The sequence below is a fragment of the Talpa occidentalis genome, unplaced genomic scaffold (genome assembly GCF_014898055.3).
Source record: "Talpa occidentalis isolate TD23 unplaced genomic scaffold, MPIMG_talOcc4v2.1 talOcc4.2, whole genome shotgun sequence".
Taxonomy (NCBI): domain Eukaryota; kingdom Metazoa; phylum Chordata; class Mammalia; order Eulipotyphla; family Talpidae; genus Talpa; species Talpa occidentalis.
The window spans coordinates 27,221,946-27,240,617 of record NW_023602073.1 but is presented as its reverse complement, the minus strand read 5'-3'; the positions used below and the strand labels follow the sequence as shown (position 1 = coordinate 27,240,617).

The 18,672-nt window shown below is 42.4% G+C and overlaps 1 protein-coding gene across 1 annotated transcript in view; it reads right to left on the bottom strand.

Moving 5' to 3' along the window:
- Window positions 1-1,249: 1,249 nt before the first annotated feature.
- LOC119251075 (class I histocompatibility antigen, Gogo-OKO alpha chain-like) overlaps window positions 1,250-18,672 on the bottom strand; it is a 44,743-nt gene continuing 27,320 nt past the window's right edge. Inside the window, exon 6 of the mRNA XM_037518573.2 lies at window positions 1,250-1,327. Within this exon, the coding sequence (XP_037374470.1) occupies window positions 1,250-1,327 (78 nt within the window). The remainder of the gene's footprint in view (window positions 1,328-18,672) is intronic.

Sequence of the window (18,672 nt, the reverse complement as noted above, 5' to 3'; positions counted from 1 at the left end):
ATATATATTGACTACACCTGAGAAAAAAATCAAATATTATACAAAAGTTAACAATGATGTAAAAAATAAATAGATTTAATTAAAAAATATATCAATAACTGACAACTAGAAAATAAAATTAAATAAACCAGAGGATCCTGAAGTTACAAAATGGAGGTGAGAGAACTCCTAAAACATTCAGTCCCTCTCTCACTCTGTGAAGGAAAATAATATTGAAGAAATTCAGGTGAATCACCTTAAGTGATAACATTCTCAATAGTCCACTGCATCCTCAGAAAGTCCCACTCACAGATGCCTCTGGTGTGTTCCAGGGGATGAGCGACATCCCAGAGTCCTGGGGACTGTTGTTGCCTGAGGAAGCACAGAAGAGACCTGGTCAGAGCCCAGAGATGAGACCCTCAGAGGAACTGATGAGAGTGACTCTCCCTAGAGTTCCCTCTACATTGTCCTCAGGGGCTTAGGGATCCAACCCCTGTTCCACACTTACCTGCACCCTGAGTGTAGCTTCCTTCTTATCCCCCTGTGGGAAGAAACATCATGTGAGACAAGGGAGGAGTCAGCCCATGGAGTTCTAAAGGAATCCCCAAGTCTGGGTCACAGGGAAGATTCTAGAACTGTGACTAAAGACCCAGGTCAGGACTGGGATATATGAAGAATGGATATGAAAGGGAATTGAAGACTTTCCTCAGTGGGGTCCTTCCCTATGACATTTACTGGGAAGCAGATCCCTACCACCACAGTTATAGGGTGAACAATTGGTGATTTATGTTCATAAGCGCTTTACAAAAGAGTGAGTGTTAGCAATCAGCTTCAGACTGGGCAACACATGTGTGTGGATGGTACTTCCTACTAGGCAGGTAGGGCAAGTTCTCCCTGGGACATGAAAGCCCCCAGTGGACAAGATCCCCCACTCCTTTCCCTACCTGAATGCTTCTTCCTCCACATCACAGTTGTAGCCACCGCAGCTCCAGGGAGCACAGCTCCAAGGAGAACCAGGGCAGCAATGAGGCCTACAGTGGGGATGGTGGACTGAGGAGGGGGCACTGGAAGGGAAAGGAAGGTGAGACCCTGAGCCCCAGGCCTCATCCTGACCCTCTGAAAGGCTCCAGATTACTCTGAGCAGAAGCTCAGTGCCCACGTCCCCTTTCTTACCCCATCTCAGGAATCGGGGCTCCAGCAGTCCCTCATGCTGCACATGGCACATGTACATGTATCTCTGCTTCTTTCCAGGAGGCACCACCACAGCTGCCTACTTCTGGAAGATTCCATCACCCTCCAGCCTGGTGTCTACCAGCTCCGTGTCCTGGGTCAGGTTCTTCCCATCTCGCTGCCAGATCAGGGCGATGTCAGCAGGGTAAAAGCCCCCCGGCATCTCTGACCTGTACCCCAGCTCTTGTATGCATAAATAAAAATCTTTAAAATAAAATAAAATATAAAAAAATAAAAATAAATAAAATTAATATGTGTGACCAAAGTTTTAAAATGAGAATAAAAAAATCTGTGTCTATCACTGTCTTATGCCTCCAGAGGGTTAATTATAATGGTGTCTATATAAATTCTAATGAAAAAAAAATTTTGAGATCACAATCTAAAATTTTGGTAATCAAAAACTAGTTCAAAACTTAATGGTTGAGGGCCTCCCCTAGTGGCACAGGCAATTTAGTGCAACACTGTCAAGCTGTCCGCAGACTCTGCCCAGCCTGTTCCATCCTGGCCGGCCGGCGAGAGTCCCACATGGTGCGGCAGACCTCTCCTGTCTCACCTGCTGCTCCCCTCAGCAGTGTATTTCGTCAGTCTGCCTGTTCTGTTCCCAACTCTGTCTCTGGTGAATCCTCTCACCCTCCCACGCACCTGGCCTGTACTCTGGTTCTTGTATAAATAAATAAATAAATCTTAAAAAAAAAAAAAAAAAACCTTAATGGTTGAATTTGAAGCACACATGCCTTACGGTTGTAATGTTGGGTAGCAATATGTTTAAATGTCTTTATTTTAAAAAGGAAGTGCACAGTATTCAGAAAAAAAAGCATAATTTATCTAGTCTACATCAAAAAAGATAAGTTTGCATTTTGATAATTGTAACTAAACTTCTCTTGATAAAATTCTTTTCCAGGAAAAGCCCCAGTTGACTTCTTTCTTTACTCTTGTCTTAGCAATAATTTCAAGAGGATGCCTATGGCCTCACGGGCAAGTTACTTAGCAGTACTGAGTTCCTCACATGTATGTAGGAAATGTATATGATATTAAGTCTCTCTGGTTGTTCCTGTTTTTCATCAGTCTATCTAGTGCTTGCCTAAGAAAGAAACTTGGTTATAGATTATTATAATTATCAATTCTGGAATTAATTTAAAATTCCAATCCCAAGAAAAAACTAACAGCTACAATTGGTATCTCTCTCTTAAATTTGTTTTTTATCATAATTATATGGTGGCCAAATTTCATATAAAACTAAGGTTTTACTAAGTTTAACAATGAGAATGTGTTAAATAATTACAATCACTTTTGCTAAAATCATTGAGCTTGCAGGTTTATTTTTGCTTCTTATTATAAGCAAATTAAAATTTAATGTCATCTCACCTAAAAAAAATTAAACCAATTAAAACATCCAGTACAAAGGAATGATAGCATAACAGCTCTTAGAATGTCTTACAATCTAAATAAACCCACAGATTTATGGTCAACTAATCTTTGACAAAGGAGCAAAGAATATGCACTGGAGCAAAGAAAGTTTGCTCAATACATGGTGCTTGGAAAACTGGGTTGCTACATGCAAAAGAATGAAGCTTGACCACTACCTCACACCATGCACAAAAACCAACTCAAGGTGGATTAAAGAACTAGACATAAGACATGAAACCATAAAATATATAGAAAGAAATACAGGCAAAACACTACATGGCATGCACCTCAAAGACATCTTTACAGACACATCACCCAAAGCAGTGATAGTGAAGGCAAAGATAAACAGCTGGGACTACATCAAATTAAAGAGCTTCTGCATAGCAAAAGAGACAATAACAAAACAAAGAGAAACCCCACCGACTGGAAGAACTGTTGTGTTTTTGCACACAACACTAATGATAAAGGACTGATCACAAAAACCTACAAAGAGCTGATGAGATTCAACAAAAACAAAGAAAATAATCCAGTCAAAAAATGGGAAGAAGAGCTAAAAAGAAACTTCTCCGAAGAGGAAATACAAATGGCCAACAGGCATATGAGAAAATGTTCAACATCACTTGTAATCAGGGAAATGCAAATCAAAAGTACAATGAGATACCTTCTCACACCAGTGAGAATGGCACATGTTAAAAAAAACTAGCAACAACAAATGTTGGCGAGGATGTGGAGAAAAAGGAACTCTCCTGCACGGCTGGTGGGAGTGCAAACTGGTCCAACCATTATGGAGAGCTGTGTGGAGATTTCTCAACCTACTAAAGATAGCGCTCCCATATGATCCAGCAATTCCATTCCTAGGTATTTACCCAAAGGACACAGAAACATCAATTCCAAAGAACACCTGCACCCCTATGTTTATAGCAGCACTGTTTACAATAGCTAAGTTTTGGAAACAACCCAAATGCCCAAAAATAGATGACTGGATCAAGAAGATGTGGTACATATACACCATGGAATATTACTCAGCATTCAAAAAAGATAAACACATGCAATTTGCAGCAACATGGATGGATCGGGAAGGGATCATGCTCAGCGAAATAAGCCAGAAAGAAAAAGAAAAATACAAGATGGTCTCACTCATAGCAGGAATCTAGAAAACCTAAATAAGGGACCAGGAAAATGAATAACTATAAGAAAGTGAAAATCAAAATCAACAAAGAACTATGAACTAGAGACACATTATGGGGGGTGGTGGGTTGGGAAAGAAGGGCTTGGGGTCAAAATAAGGGGGTTGCAATTGTATGGGGAATATAAAAATAAAATTAAAAAATAAAATAAAATTTAGAATATCATCATCAAAAATAAAAGAATGTCTTACAATCAAAAAATTAAAAACTAGGATATCATAACTCTAAATGTAAATAAAGTATTTTTGTTAAGGAATTTATTTGAAATGGATATGGTGAAGGTATTAGGAAACATTGAATGTCAAAATAAAATGGCTATCTTTAAAAAGAAACGGTATAAAAATAGGAAGGCAAAAGAAAGTGTTGAAGGTTTGAGAGAGGTACCTGGAAAAAACGTTAGGTGCTTGAATGACTTTATAGAAATATTTAAGTTTATCATCAGTTATGTACTTATGTAAAACCAAACTTTAATTTCCTTTTCATTTACAGTAAACACTCAAGTATTCTTCAACTGCTCTCACTAGTTTATGATGACAAATTAAGGACTGTTTATGTAATCTAAAATCTTGGTGCTTTTTTACCCTCGGGCTACAGGAGAAAAATTCTTTTCCTATCAGCATTGCTGACCCTCATCAAAGAAATAGCTCTGTTCTTAAAAATCCTGATCACTCCGAGTAATTAATTATTTTATAAAAATCTGTAAGTTTTTTAATCCAGCTGTTACAGGGCACCCCAATATGAAATGGGTTGCCTGACTGTGGGTCCTCACCTGTGTGCTTAAAAGGGACTTATTATTACACAACTGCAGGCACACACAAAGGTTAATAAAGGGTTTATTTACAAAAGAAGGGGAAATGAAGAAATGAATAACTCAGGGAGAAAAAGAGGGAGATAAATTTGCGAAAGCATCCCACCAGTTCTACTGACCTATAATTGTTAGGGGAAAAGGATTTCCTGTGCAAATTCCATACAGGCTTTGTGGACTCCACCCCCACTCCAGACCAAAGCCATCAAGATACTGAAAATGACAAATCCCATCATCACCAAAGGGAGGGTTGCTGGGACCTGAGGGCGGAGTTAAGCAGCCAGGTTTGTTATAAAACCAGACACGTGGGCCTTGGGGCTCTTGCTCTTGGCATCACGGCTCTTGGCTCTCCACCAGCTCTCAGAGTGCCATTGGGATTCCAGGTCAGCAGAACAGGTAGGACCCATTCATGAGTTTATCTGCCTCTTTTTCTCCCTGAATGATTAATTTCTTCATTTTCTCTTTATTTTTTAAATAGACCTTTTATTAACCTTCTGTGTGCCTGCAATTGAGTATTAATAAGTCCCCTTTAAGCCGACAGGTGAGGACCCACAGTCAGGCAACCCGTTTTAGAGTGGGGTTGCCCTGTAACAGAATCCCAATGGCACACTAAGAGCTGGCCAAGAGCCAAGAGCCCTGAGGTAAAAGGGCGAACTAAGGCTTACTACATGTCTGGGTTTATACCAAACCTGGCTGCTTAACTCCACCCACAGGTCCCAGCAACCCTCCCTTTGGTGATGATGGGATTTGTCTTTCCCAGTGTCTTGATGGCTTTGGTCTGGAGTGGGGGTGGAGTCCACAAAACCTGTATGGTATTTGTTCAAGACATCCTTACCCCCTAACACTATGACAACTTCCTTGATACCAAAAATTATAAAATATTAAAGTCTTTGTCCTAAAAGGACTCTTAATACAACGGATAAAAGTGTTTTCCTTGTAAAAACAAATTGGGACAATCTGGATATATTGAAAAAAATACATAACACATTAAATTTCAGTCTTCCTTCCTATCCCTCTATGGGGACAGGACATGGTAACCAAATTCCAAACTAACAGCCCATTGGCTCTTCTAGCCACTTCTACAAAAGGTAGAAATAATACAGAAGCCCGAGGTCTCAAATGTAATGATATTTAACAAATAGACCTTACATTCATGTCTCTAAAGACATCTATTCTGCATAAATTCAAGCCTGGGCCCAAACAGGGTGAACTGTTACACATGTTCAAAAAACCCCTTTTATCTGGTATTGCAGTGATGGAATCCCATCACAAATAAAAACTGGTAATGGACCTCCCCGGTGGCGCAGCGGTTGAGCGCTGAGTTGTGAAGCTGCCCGCAGCCTCTGCAGTGCTGGTCCGATTCCCGGGCTGCTCCCCGGCCACTGGAGGAGGGTCCCACATGGCGCGCAGACCTCTCCTGCCGCCCGCTGCTCCCCTCAGCAGTGTACTTCGGTCCTTCTGCCTGCTCTGCTCCCCGCTCTGGCTCTGGTGAATTCTCTCACCCTCCCGCGCTTCTGACTGTACCCAGTGCATGTATAAACAAACAAACAAACAAACAAATAAATAAAAATACATGCCTCTTTAAAAAAAAATATATTAAAAAAAAACACAAAAAACAACTGGTAATGGACCTGCTTACATCTCCAAAGCCTTTAACTCTTTCCTGCTAGTTTGGAATATTCAACACGTGCCTGGCGTCCCTTGTAGCCCTACAGGACAAGCTACAGTTAAAAGAGCCAACAGGCTCCTTAAAACACAACTTATTAAACAAAAAAGGGGAATCTAGAGAGCAAGTTGCCCCCACAGGAACAAATACATAAAGCTCCATTTACTTTAAACTTCCTAAATTGCAGCCCCTCCGTCCTAACAGCTGCTGCAGGCATCTCACTCCTGCTGAGTCTGGCCAGACCTGCGGTTTGCACCGACCCCGCTGCCAGGACCAGACTGGCCGGGCCTGTCCCATCCCAGACCCGGGATGGGGGCGCTGCTGTCTGTCCCCGCAGGCACGGGCTGTGCGCCCTGACCAGGAGTTGGGTCCAACAGGGGTGAACCCCGCTCCGGAGACTCACCCCAGCGCCGGCTCCCGCGTCTCCCCACAGCCCCAGGGCGCGGGCGGGGACCTGGGCAGCCAGACCCGCAGGTGCTCCCGGCTGCCCTTGGCTGTTTGCGGGTCTCCGAGGGGTCCCCGCCTTGCTCTGGGGGCGCCAAGTCTGGGATTCCCTGTGCTGTTAGCTCACTTCCGTGGTGATTCCCGCTGGTTCCCCACAGTTCCTGGTCACGGGTCTGTGCCTGCAGTAGCCCCTTTCTGCTCACCATCCTGCTGGATCTCTAGTTTGTTCTTGCTTTTTTCCCCTTTCTGTAGGTCCGAGTGAGCCGGCTCTGTGGGTGGGGGAGGTCGCAGGGTTCTGCTGCTTTCCTCCATTCTCGGCCTCTGTCACAGCAACTTTCCTCTTCCCTGCAGTTTGCCAGCTGAAAGGATCAGCACAGTAAAGAGGAGAGCCAGGCCAAGTTTCTGACAGGCAGGAACTTTATTGCGCCCCTGGGTGAGGTTCGGAGACCTCCACAAGGTCGGAGAAGTCGTGCCCATTGCAGGGGAGAGCTGTCCTTTTATAGGGTGAGGAAAGGTTAGGCGGGAAACTGCATATGCGGAATCGAAGTGTTTTTCTTTCTTTTTTTTTTTGGTGGTTTTTGGTTGATTGCTATCAGGTCCTGTTTGTGTTGGGTGGAGGCCTCTGGTTTCAGGAGCCTCTGCAGTTTCATGGCCGCTCCTTGTGCCCATGGCGTGGGGCCCTCACCAGGCCCCCTGCACTGACCTTACACCAGTGTGGCCAGTTTATCTACCTGCCGCTTTTTCTTCCCATTAATTGTTGTAATGGGAGAACTTACTTGTAGAGTTTCTTTGCCGCCATGTTGATCACCTGACTGTTTCGGAGATTCAAAAGCTTGCCATACACCCCCTTCCCAGGAGGGGGCAGAGAATGAAGAAGATGGATCTTGTGGGCTCAATGAAGCATCCACTCCACCGACCAGGGTTGATCAAAAATAGGTAAAAAGTGAAGCAGAAAATACTTCAAAGGTCGCAGTGATGCCCGAGACCCCAGCAAATTTGTTCTTCTCAATGTTAGCTCACATCACCATAAATTGTAAAGGCCTTAAGGCAACATGGCTGCTCTTGCTCTAAGGACTATTATATTCCATTCCATCCAGTGTAAGTAACACCACCTATTGGACACATATTAAATCCACCTGTGTTTATGTTTACTCACATGTTGAAGGTCTGAGAGAGGCAAACACACCTATTCTGCATTAGTTAATTTACTAGAGGGAACTGGCTTCCTCCTTGGGGTCCACTAAGAAATTGTGGTACTAAATGTAACCCAGAAGGTTATCAGGGTGGATGGCATTTCCTTGTTCATGACTGTTTTTTCCTCACAGAAGATCTGCCCATTTGTGCCCTTGATACCCACAGCTCTGGTCATTATTTTGCATCCCTTTCAACCTCAATTGTACCTGAATCACATTTATGTAGGTATGGATGACGAAAATCACAGTAATATAATGAAACATCAAATTTTCATTCAAACAGCAGGAGTAAGAGGTACATCAATATTGGGGGGAAAAACTTGCCTAAACCTAATGTCCCCATCTGCTCTCCTCCCTAGGTACCACTTGGAGAAGGGCTAGGCCTAAATTGGGTCATCTATAGATCAACTAACCTTATAGTAAATTCTTTGTTTGCTAACCAGTCCCTAAAAACTGGGAACCTCGAAATTTATTGGTCCAGCAAACTAACACAACCTGGAACTGGGCCCTTCCATGAAATTATTATTGCTATCCTGGACAAGGAATCCAGGTTTAGCTGGGTCTTTATTAAAAATCAGACATCACTCTCAATTGTCTTCTTTAAAGCATTTTTGGTGCATCGCCTTAACCTTTCCCCCTGGTGATCCATTAAGGATCTTATTAAGCCTAGACATCTTGTATGGATGAGTAATGACACTACAGCTCAGGTCTTGATCCATACTTGTAGACCCTATATTTTTATTATGACATCCAGAACACCCCTAACATGATGGTGACCACTTATTCTGCTTCTAGCCAGCAAAAGGTTAAACGTTTTAACACCACCTTTCATGCCAATGCCACATGGTTAACCCCTTGCATCACTCACCGTAACATCACTAACCTTAACGTTGCACGTGTGCTCATTCTAAAACAAAGAGCTGACAGGTAATCTTACCTGTGAGTGGATTGAGAATCTGCTCTTGAACAAATTACCAAAGCTTTAGAACATGCTCTTTTCGGGTGTCCTCATAGCTGCTATTATTGCTGCCACTGCTATGGCCGCGACTGCTGCTACTGCTACAGTTGCCCTATCTCACTCCATTCACCCTGCACAGCAAGTGAATCGGTATTTCCAAAATGTTACTTCTGAACTCCTGACTCAAACCACCATTGATCAGGAAATCTGACAGCGACGAATGCCCTCGAGGCACAGTGTCCTGGCTTGGAGAATATCAACGAGCCCTCAGGACACACACCAGACTTAATTGTGATGCCAAGTACCACTCAATGTGCATTACTCCTGTTCCTTTTACCACCACCTCCTCTTGGCAAGACGTCCAATGGCATCTGTGGTATTTTATGAATATTTTCAAGCACATAGAAAATTGAAATAACAGTGCAGAGCACACCACCTAGATCCCAGCATTGGCATTTGCCACGTTTGCTTTATCACTTATCTTTATCCACGGATCCATCTCTCTGTTCATCCATCTTATTTTTCTGATGCATTTCAAGCAACTGAGTCAGTACCTTTCATTTCTTAACAACTGAGCATTCCAATTAACAACTAGAGTTCAAATTGGGTTAAGATTTTTCTTTGAGATAAAACTTTATTTGGAGAAATGCACAAACCTTAAGAATACTATTAGAGGAGTTTTGACCCTTTTCAAGAACATTATGATATATTATCATTTTCTTCTCTTGGAAGCAATGAACATTTAAATAATTTAATGATGTGTTACACTTAACAATGTAATTTATTGGTCCCCCTACCTTTTGAGTAACTACCACAGTCCAATTTGACCTCCTTGGCCCCTCCATTCTCATCATGTTCCTGTGACCACACTCTCCTTGGAACAGAGTCCATGCCTGATTCATCTACATAGTTATTTGTTTTTATTATATTTATTTGGATAACTTTGATTTTTCAATCATATACATTTTTAGGGGTTATTGGTACAAAACTCCAAAATATTTTATCATCCCATATAAATATGACATATCAATATATGACATTCAGCTTTGATCTCTTAACAAATAAGTTGTTCTAATTTTCCTTTTTCCTTTCATCCACAAGACTATTAGTTCTGTGGATAACAGCAGCTTAGCTGTTTTCATACCTGCACAGCCAAATATTAACTTATATAGCTATGGTAAATATTTTTATTATCAGTATTATTAGACAAACTTGTATTTACACACAATGCCTGAAGCATAATTTCATTAGAGCAAGAGATGGTCATTTCTTCTAAAAAAACGAATGTCTGAAGTTAGATGAAAGACAAGGAAATAGGGCCTCCCTGGTGGCCCAGGGATTAAGTGTCAGTGCTACCAAGCTATCACCAGCCACGGCACTATGAATTGGATCCCTGGCCAGGGAGCTGACCCACAAGGCAGAGCAGACCTCTCCTGTCTCACCCACTGCTCCCCTCAGCAGTTTATTTCAATAGATGCACCTGTTCTGCTCCCCACTCTGTGTCTGGTGAATCTTGTCACCCCCCACACCTCTGGTCTACACCCGAGTTCTTGTATGAATAAATAAATAAAAATAAATCTTTTTTTAAAAAGAGAAGGAAATAATGATTTAACTTTATAATTAACATGTATGCACCCAAATCATTAGTTCCTTTACATGAATACTACTTTAATATTATATAACAAGTTAGTAACAGAAAATACACAAGCCAGAAAACTTATAGCCTTAAATTTCAAATCAACCATCAACTTTTCTTAGATATTTGAAGACATAAAAATAAAAATCTATTCATATAACAGCATGCAAACTACATACCTTTGTAAACTGGTGGGACAATCAAACTATTTCCTAGGTTTAGCTGAAATGACCATCAAAAGTGTTCAGATTATATCCACCTTGTTTCTGAGCAATTTGCCTCCTTGAGCCTAAGCAGAGGACAATATTAAAATATATGAATGATCCCCACTGACACTGTGGTGTAAATGGGTGTCTGGCTCTTTGGGCTTCAAACGGAAACCAAAACAGCCCGCGAACACTGAGTGAGGCTAAGCATCCTGTCCACATCATTTCCTCTGTAGTCTGTGCTTTGTTACTGCAGCTTCTAGAAAAACAAGTGAGTTTAGTTTGTCTCCAGATTCTTTCTCTCAGGGCTTGAGGAGGCCTGAGCCTCTCTGTCCAGGACCCCAAAGCTCTTCACACTGGGCAGGATGGTCTCTGACCAAGTCCTTGACTCATGATCATGGTTTTGCATCAATAATCTGTATCTCTTAAATTTGTCCCAAGCTCTGAGATCCACTCACTTTCCCCACCCCCACTTGAGATATAATCCTGGAAACTAGGCTGATCCTAGCCGGCCCCAGAGTCTGTCCTCACAGATTTTCTGTCCCCTCTAAACTGGCTCCTGGCTCTCCTCCTTGGTTTCCCTGCTCCTCATTCAGTCACTATAGATATTGTCCTGGAAGCTGGGAAAGGTTCCTCCTCTGTGTCATGGTGTCTCACTGAGACCCGCCCTCCAGGCAGATGCCCGACTGCGTGTTCAGACTCCTGGAAAGGAGTAGGGGCAGGACGAGAGGCTGCTGGGCGTGGGTAAGGGTGACTAATCCACGGCATCGCTCCCCTCCAATTGGTGGGTCCAGGTCACCTTCCCCCACAATTCCGATACTCAAAAGGGGTGCCTTTTGGCTACAGGTCAGAGATGACAAAAAAGGGGGTGCCTTTCCTGTCATTCTCTTCCAGGTGGGTAATGAGGCCTCTACTGCCTGCTCATCCCTGGACTGTGTCCTCAGACCTTCTTCTGAACTCCTGCCTGGCCAGCTCATAAACTAGAGAACGAAGAAATCCTGGCCATAGTAGGGAAGTATGAATTTCAATTCTTACACCACAACTGAGGCAGGAGGTAAATGCTGGAGACTAAAGTGAGAGATTCATGGCAGCTGACAGGGAAGCTGCCTTTGTTCTCATGAGACCAAGTGAAACACAAAGACTTTGGGCAACTAATGTAAATCTTCTGTCTTGGTTTAAAACCAAAAAAACAATTATTTCTTATAATAATTAAACAAACTTAAAACAAGTGTTTTCTTCTTAAAGAAAATTACCAGGACCCCAAAATTACCAGAGCCCTATGGGTCAGTTAAAAACCATTAGGGTGTCCGTACATTCTGGAAAGTTGTGTCCTCATTGTTGTTCAACTCAAAGTATGTTTTAATTTCTTCTTTGATCTCCTCTTTAATCCAATGGTGTTTCCGTAGTGTGAGTTTCAATCTCCATGGAGTAGGAAGTTCCTCCTTTCTTTTCATGGTTTATTTCTGGTTTGATGCCTTTATGATCAGAGAAGATAGTTGGAATGATTTTTGATCTGAATGTATCTGTTGATGTGTATCTTGTGGCCCAAAATATGATCGATTCTGAAGAATGATCCGAGTGCACTTGAGAAAAAAAATGTACTTGATTTTCTTGCGTGCAGTGTCCTGTAAATGTCTGTTAAACCCAGTTCTAGGTCTTAATTTAGGGCTCTGGTGTCCTCGTTTATTTTTTGTCTCCTTGATTTGTCCATTGGTGAGAGTGGGGTGTTGAAGTCTCCTTCTACATATGCATTTTCTCTAATGTCTGTTTTCAGAGTTGATAATAATAGTCTTCTATATTTCAGTGCTCCTTCGTTTGGTGAGCCTGCACACCTATGCTTATTGCAGCACTATTATAGTAGGTAAGATTTGGAAACAACCTGAATACCCAAAAATATATCACTGGATCAAGAAGATATATACACAATGGAATACTATTCAGCAACCCAAAAAGATAAACTAATGCCATTCGTGGCTACATAGATGGAACTAGAAGGGATTATGCTCAGTAAAAAAAAGTCAGTCGGAAAAAGAAAAATATCAGATGGTTTCACTTTTTAGGAGAAACATAGGGGGACCAAATAAGGGATCAGGAAAAATAATAACAATAAAAAAATAAATTAATTAAATAAACAGGCAACTATATATCAGAGACATTCTGTGGGGGAAGGGGAGGGAGGGGTATCAAAACAAGGGTGGGAAGAGCACAATGGACCATGGTGATGGTGGGAACTGGTGGTGGGAGTTCTATGGGGACTACACCTGAGAAAAGAAAGCAAACGTTGTACAAAAATAATGATGTAAAATATATATAAATAAATTATAAGAAAAACACTAGAGTGTGGGCCTCCCTGGTGACAAAAATATTAAAATCTCTGCACTATCAAGCTATATCAAGCCACTAAAGCGTGAGTTCAATCCCTAGTCAGGGAGCTGACCCACATGGTGCAACAGACCTCTCTTGTCTCGCCCGCTGCTCCCCCCAGCAGTGTATTTCAGTAGATTCGCCTATTCTGCTCTCCACTCTGTCTCTGGTGAATCTTCTCACCACCAACACCTCTGGCCTACACCCCAGCTCTTGTATGCATAAATTAATTTAAAAAAAAAAGAAAACCACTAGGGTGACTGTAGGTCTAAAAGTCTCAGGGTAGGCTCTGTGGTGTAGAGACTCCCCGGTCTCTTTTGAGGCAGCAAAGTTGTCCTCTCTTGCACCACTTTCTATTTCTACTCTGTTCATCTTAGCCACAGACTCAAGGTTCTGCTACTCCTGACCTCACTCTTCATCTTGGAGGCCGTCCCATAATCCAAGAACTAAGTAAAATCCTCAAGTTAGTAAAAACTGCTTATAGTTAAATTAATAAAACTTCTCCATATCTTCACAAATAAAAACTAATGCAAAATTTAGTAGTTTAATTTAAAACATATTTGCCTTAAAGTTATGATTTGGGGAATTAGTATTTGATTCTGTGTTTAAATGTGATTACTTAAAAAAAAAAAAAAGCTCATGCTATTCAGCAAAGAAAAAAAATAGGGTAATTAACCTGCTCTATGTCAACAAAGATAAATTTGCTTTTTGATATTAATACCAAAACTTCTCTTTATGAAATTATATTCCAAAAGACAAATCCACTTATCATTTAAAGTTTTATTGAGTTTAATTATAAAAATTTGGTAAACATCTAAAATCATTTTATTAAAAATTACCTTTTGCTCCTTATTTTAAGGAAGCTGAAATTTTCATGTCAGGAATAGAAATTAAAAAATTAAAACATGTGTTTAAATGTTAGACTTCAGTCCAAGGAGATGATAGTATAACAATTGCTTCACTATTTGACAGTCTAGAAAAAAACTAGGGTCCTATAAATCTGAATACAGGTAAAGTAAAATGTGCTTTTAAAAAAAGGTTTAATAGCAAAATAAAACTGGTTATCTTGGAAATAAGGTATTATAAAAACAGAAAAGCAAAAAAAAATATTTAAAGTTAATGAAAGACCTCTTAAAAATTGTATGTGGTCTTTGTAACTCACTATAATAGCATTTAAATTAAACTTTAATATTCCTGGCGTGATTATATGATACCAAACTTAAATTTTTCATTGCAAAAAAGAACTAAAGTATTCTTGGACTATCTTTACTAACTTTTAATAATCCTGTCAGCATTCTTAAGCCTTGTCAGAAAAATAGATATGCTTTGAAAAATCTTTGTCACTCTGCGTAATTAAGTATTTTACAAAAATCTGTACATTTCTTAATCCTGTGCAAACTTCCATGATATCAAATATTCTAAAATAGTAAAGATTTTGCAGAACTTAACAGACACTTCTCCAAAGAGGAAATGCAAATGGCCAACAGGCATATGAAAAAATGTTCAACATCCCTTATCATCAGGGAAATGTAAATCAAAACTACACTGAGATACCACCTTACACCAGTAAGAATGGCACATATCAAAAAAACTAGCAACAACAAATGTTGCCGAGGATATGGCAAAAACAGGACTCTCCTACACTGCTGGTGGGGGTACAAACTGGCCCAACCACTATGGAAAGTTGTCTGGAGGTTCCTCAGTCCACTAAAAATGGAGCTACCATATGAGACCCGGCAATTCCACTCCTAGGGATCTACCCAACGGACACAGAAACACTGATTCAAAAGAACACCTGTACCCCTGTTTATTGCAGCACTATTTACAATAGGTAAAACCTGGAAACAACACAGATGCCCAAAAATAGATGACTGGATCAAGAAGATGTGGTACATATACACAATAAATGGAATGCTATTCAGCAATCCAAAAAGATGAACTCATGCCATTCACAGCAACATGGATGGCGCTAGAAGGGATTATGCTCAGTGAAATAAGTCAGAAGGAAAAAGAAAAATATTGGATGGTTTCAATTATAGCAGGAATATAGGGGAACCAAATAAGACATCAGGTGAAAAAACAATAACAATACAAAACACGACAAAACAAAAACAAACAAACAATTATAAATGAGGCATCCTGCAGGGGAGGAGGAGGGAAAGGGATCATAGGAAGGGAGGGAGTGAGAAGCACAGGGGACTGTGGTGATGGTGCACAGGTGCATTGGTGAACGAATTTCTATGGGGACTACACCTGGGGGTGGGGGGAAGCAAACATTGTCTAAAAATCAACAATGATGTAAAAAACATATGAAAAAATAAATAATAAATAAATAAATAAGACCCCCCCCCCCAAATAAATAAATAAATAAATAACTGAGGACTGGAGCCCGCTGCAGTCTCCAGACACTCTAGCAAAGCTGTTTAAATTCTGAGCCGCACGATGAGAATTTTATAGAGTCCACAAGGAAAATATCTTACATTTCCAAGGATTTTTACAGAGAACAGTCTGTAACAGGTGTGTAGTTAATGTACTATTTGACCTGTCTCTGCACTGAGGGGAACAAGGAGCCTTATCTCCACGAGTGTGGGTGTGAGCAGGGCCATCCGTTTGAGCTCTGTCTTTACTGGAAGTTACTGATTTGTGGGGAGACAGCTTTTTGGTGTTGCTGATGCTGCTTCTCAGCAAGGCCAGGCCCCCTGTGTCTTGGCTCTTGGGCACGTGCCCTTGGATGAGACCAGGTAGATGGGCCCTTTTATTGTTGATTTTACTTTACAGTCTAAGTTCTTTCCTTCCCCCTGCTCCTTCTTTTCCAAAAGTGCCTGTTTTGTCTGGGTGGCCTTGATGACTTGATAAGCCTCCCTCTCTTTCAAGGAATTTTCTGGAACCAAAGGGATCCTCCTTCTTCATTTTGCTCTGCCTCTCCCAGTGCTGCAGAGACTGCTCACGAGCGGCCTCCTCTGCGTTTAATTGGCTTGACTGTGAGGATGATGGCAGAGGCTGATGTGATGGATCTTCGCTCCACCACAGTAGTTCTGGTTGGGGCCTCTGCTCCTCCTCTCCCGCCTGATGACTCTCAGCAGAAAACACGGGCCACAGAGGTCCACGGGGAAGGACTGTGGGTGCTGGGGTGGTGGGTGTGGTGTGGGCACCTGCATCTGGGAGGTGTGAGCCTGATCCCTAAGTCATGTACAGGGTCTTAAACCAATGACACCTCAATAATGAAAAAAGGCGGGGTGCAAAGGAAGTAGGATACCTCTCCTGAAAGAAAAATATCGTTCACCCATAATTCTATATTCACCAAAAATGTCCTTCATGAGTGAAGACAAAATAGGTCTTCAGATAAAAAAAAAACAGGTTGTGTCCCCAAAGGTCCACCCTGTGTGAAATGGTAAAGGACATTCTCCAGGCTGCAGGCAAATGATACAACATGGAAACTCAATCTCAAGAAAGAGGAAAAGCATCAGGAATGCAAATATCTCACTACGTGCAAATTACCATCTTTTTTTTTTTTTCACCCTTTTCTCATTACTTTATAAATATAGCAGTTTAAAATGGAAACAAGGGCCTCCCCGGTGGCGCAGCGGTTGATCGCTGGGTTGCGGAAGCTGCCCTCAGCCTCTGCAGCGCCGGTTCGATCCCCGGCTGCTCCCCGGCCACCAGAGGAGGGTCCCACATGGCGCGCAGACCTCTTCCTGCCACCCGCTGCTCCCCTCAGCAGTGTACTTCAGTCCTTCTGCCTGCTCTGCTCCCCGCTCTGGCTCTGGTGAATTCTCTCACCCTCCCACGCTTCTGACTGTACCCAGTGCTTGTATAAATAAATAAATAAATAAATCTTTAAAAAAAAAAAATAAAATAAAACAAAATGGAAACAAAAACACTCCTCAGGGCTTGTCACCTATAGCGATATATAACATGTAACACCAACAACATAAAAGACTCACAGAGTTCAGGTGTCTAAATAGTCACGAGATCCTATATTATGTAAACGAATATATTAGCAATAGGAAGTGGACTGTTATGTTAAGGATGTGGGATGTAATTCTGGGGTCTAGAAGATCAACCTTGCGTCCCCGGGCGCTGCCTGCGGCAGTGGCAGCCACCTCCCACTAGGCACCATGGCTGCCCTTAGACTCCTCAAGAAGCCCGGGTTCTTCAAAAAGAGGACTAAGAAGTTCATCCCACAGCAGACAGTCTGACACGACATAATTGAGGGTAACCGGCAGCGAACCAGGGGCACTGATAACAGGGGGCGCAGAAAACTCACTGGCCAGATCTGATGCATAACTGGGTTTACTGCTGCAGGGTAAATGGTTTTTTCAGGCTTTTCTGCCCTCCCACCATCAGGATTGCCCTGCCTGATGGGGCATGCTCAGTTGTTAACATTGTTGTAAGCTGACTTGTTTACTTCTGTGGGCCATGGGAGTATTGAGATATAATCACCAAGAGAAGCTGAAGAGAAGAAGTAGCAGGAGAGAGGCAAGAGAGAGAAGGGGAGAAAAGAAGCCAGAGAAGCCCAGAGTGAAGACTTGCTGGGACTTGGAGGCCTGCTGGCTTCCTGGCCCCCCAGCACCTCAGCCTGCCGTGTACCTAGTTGCTGCAATGCATGTAAAGCTCAATAAAAGCCTGAGAAAGCCACCGAGGGCCCCAAGACTCTCCTTTACCTGTCTGCTGGATCAGAGAAACCTGCTCAGTGGCCATCCTTCCTGTCCCTACAACTGCACAACAAGAAAACAAAGTGCAGGTGGCTCAGAGGCTCCAGCAAGTTCCTGGTGCACAAGGTCAAGGACCCTGAAGTGCTGCTGCTGAGCAACCCCCTTTCTGTGCTGAGGTCGCCCCCTCCAAGGGCCACAAAGCCACTGTGGAGAGAGCAGTGCTGCTGGCGCCCAAGTGGCCCAGCCCCAAGCCAGGCTGCTCAGTGAGAAGAAAGCCAGGATGTGGATGTGTGTTGTGCAAATAAAACCATGAAACCACAAAAGTGAAACTAATACAAAAAAATGCTGATAGGATATTGAAACAGAATGCTAGAAAAGGAGCAGTCTTAATAATCACCTTTATTGAAGGACACTTTCACAGGATACAGAGTCCTTGTTTTGCCTCTCTTTACTAGAGGAGCTTGAATCTGTCCCTCCAGGGTCTCTGGTCTCTGTTGTGTCTATAAGAAACCACCACTGACCACACTGTTGCTCCCTGTGCATTAGGCACCTCAGTGTTTGCAACAAACTACTCCAAAGCCAGGCAGCTGAAAACAGCAGAGATTAGGTATTTCACACTTTTCTGTGGGGCCAGCCCTGGGTCAGGATTTCAGTGGCGGTCAGGATCTCGGCCAGAAGGGAAAGGCTCTGTTTGGAAGTTTCTGGTTCAAAGCTCATTCATGTGACTGTTGGGGGAAAAGCCTCAGTTCACTGGGGTGTGGTTATCTCCGCGAGTGTCCACACCATGGAGCATGCCAGGTGACTGTCCCAGAGAGTGACCAGGGGATACACCACAGCGCTGTGCCTGGGAGGGACAAGGAGGCCACTGTGGGCCTGTGTCTAGGGGGACTTAGACCTTTTTTCCTCCATTCTGAAATCCCATTAACTTGCTTTATGACTGGC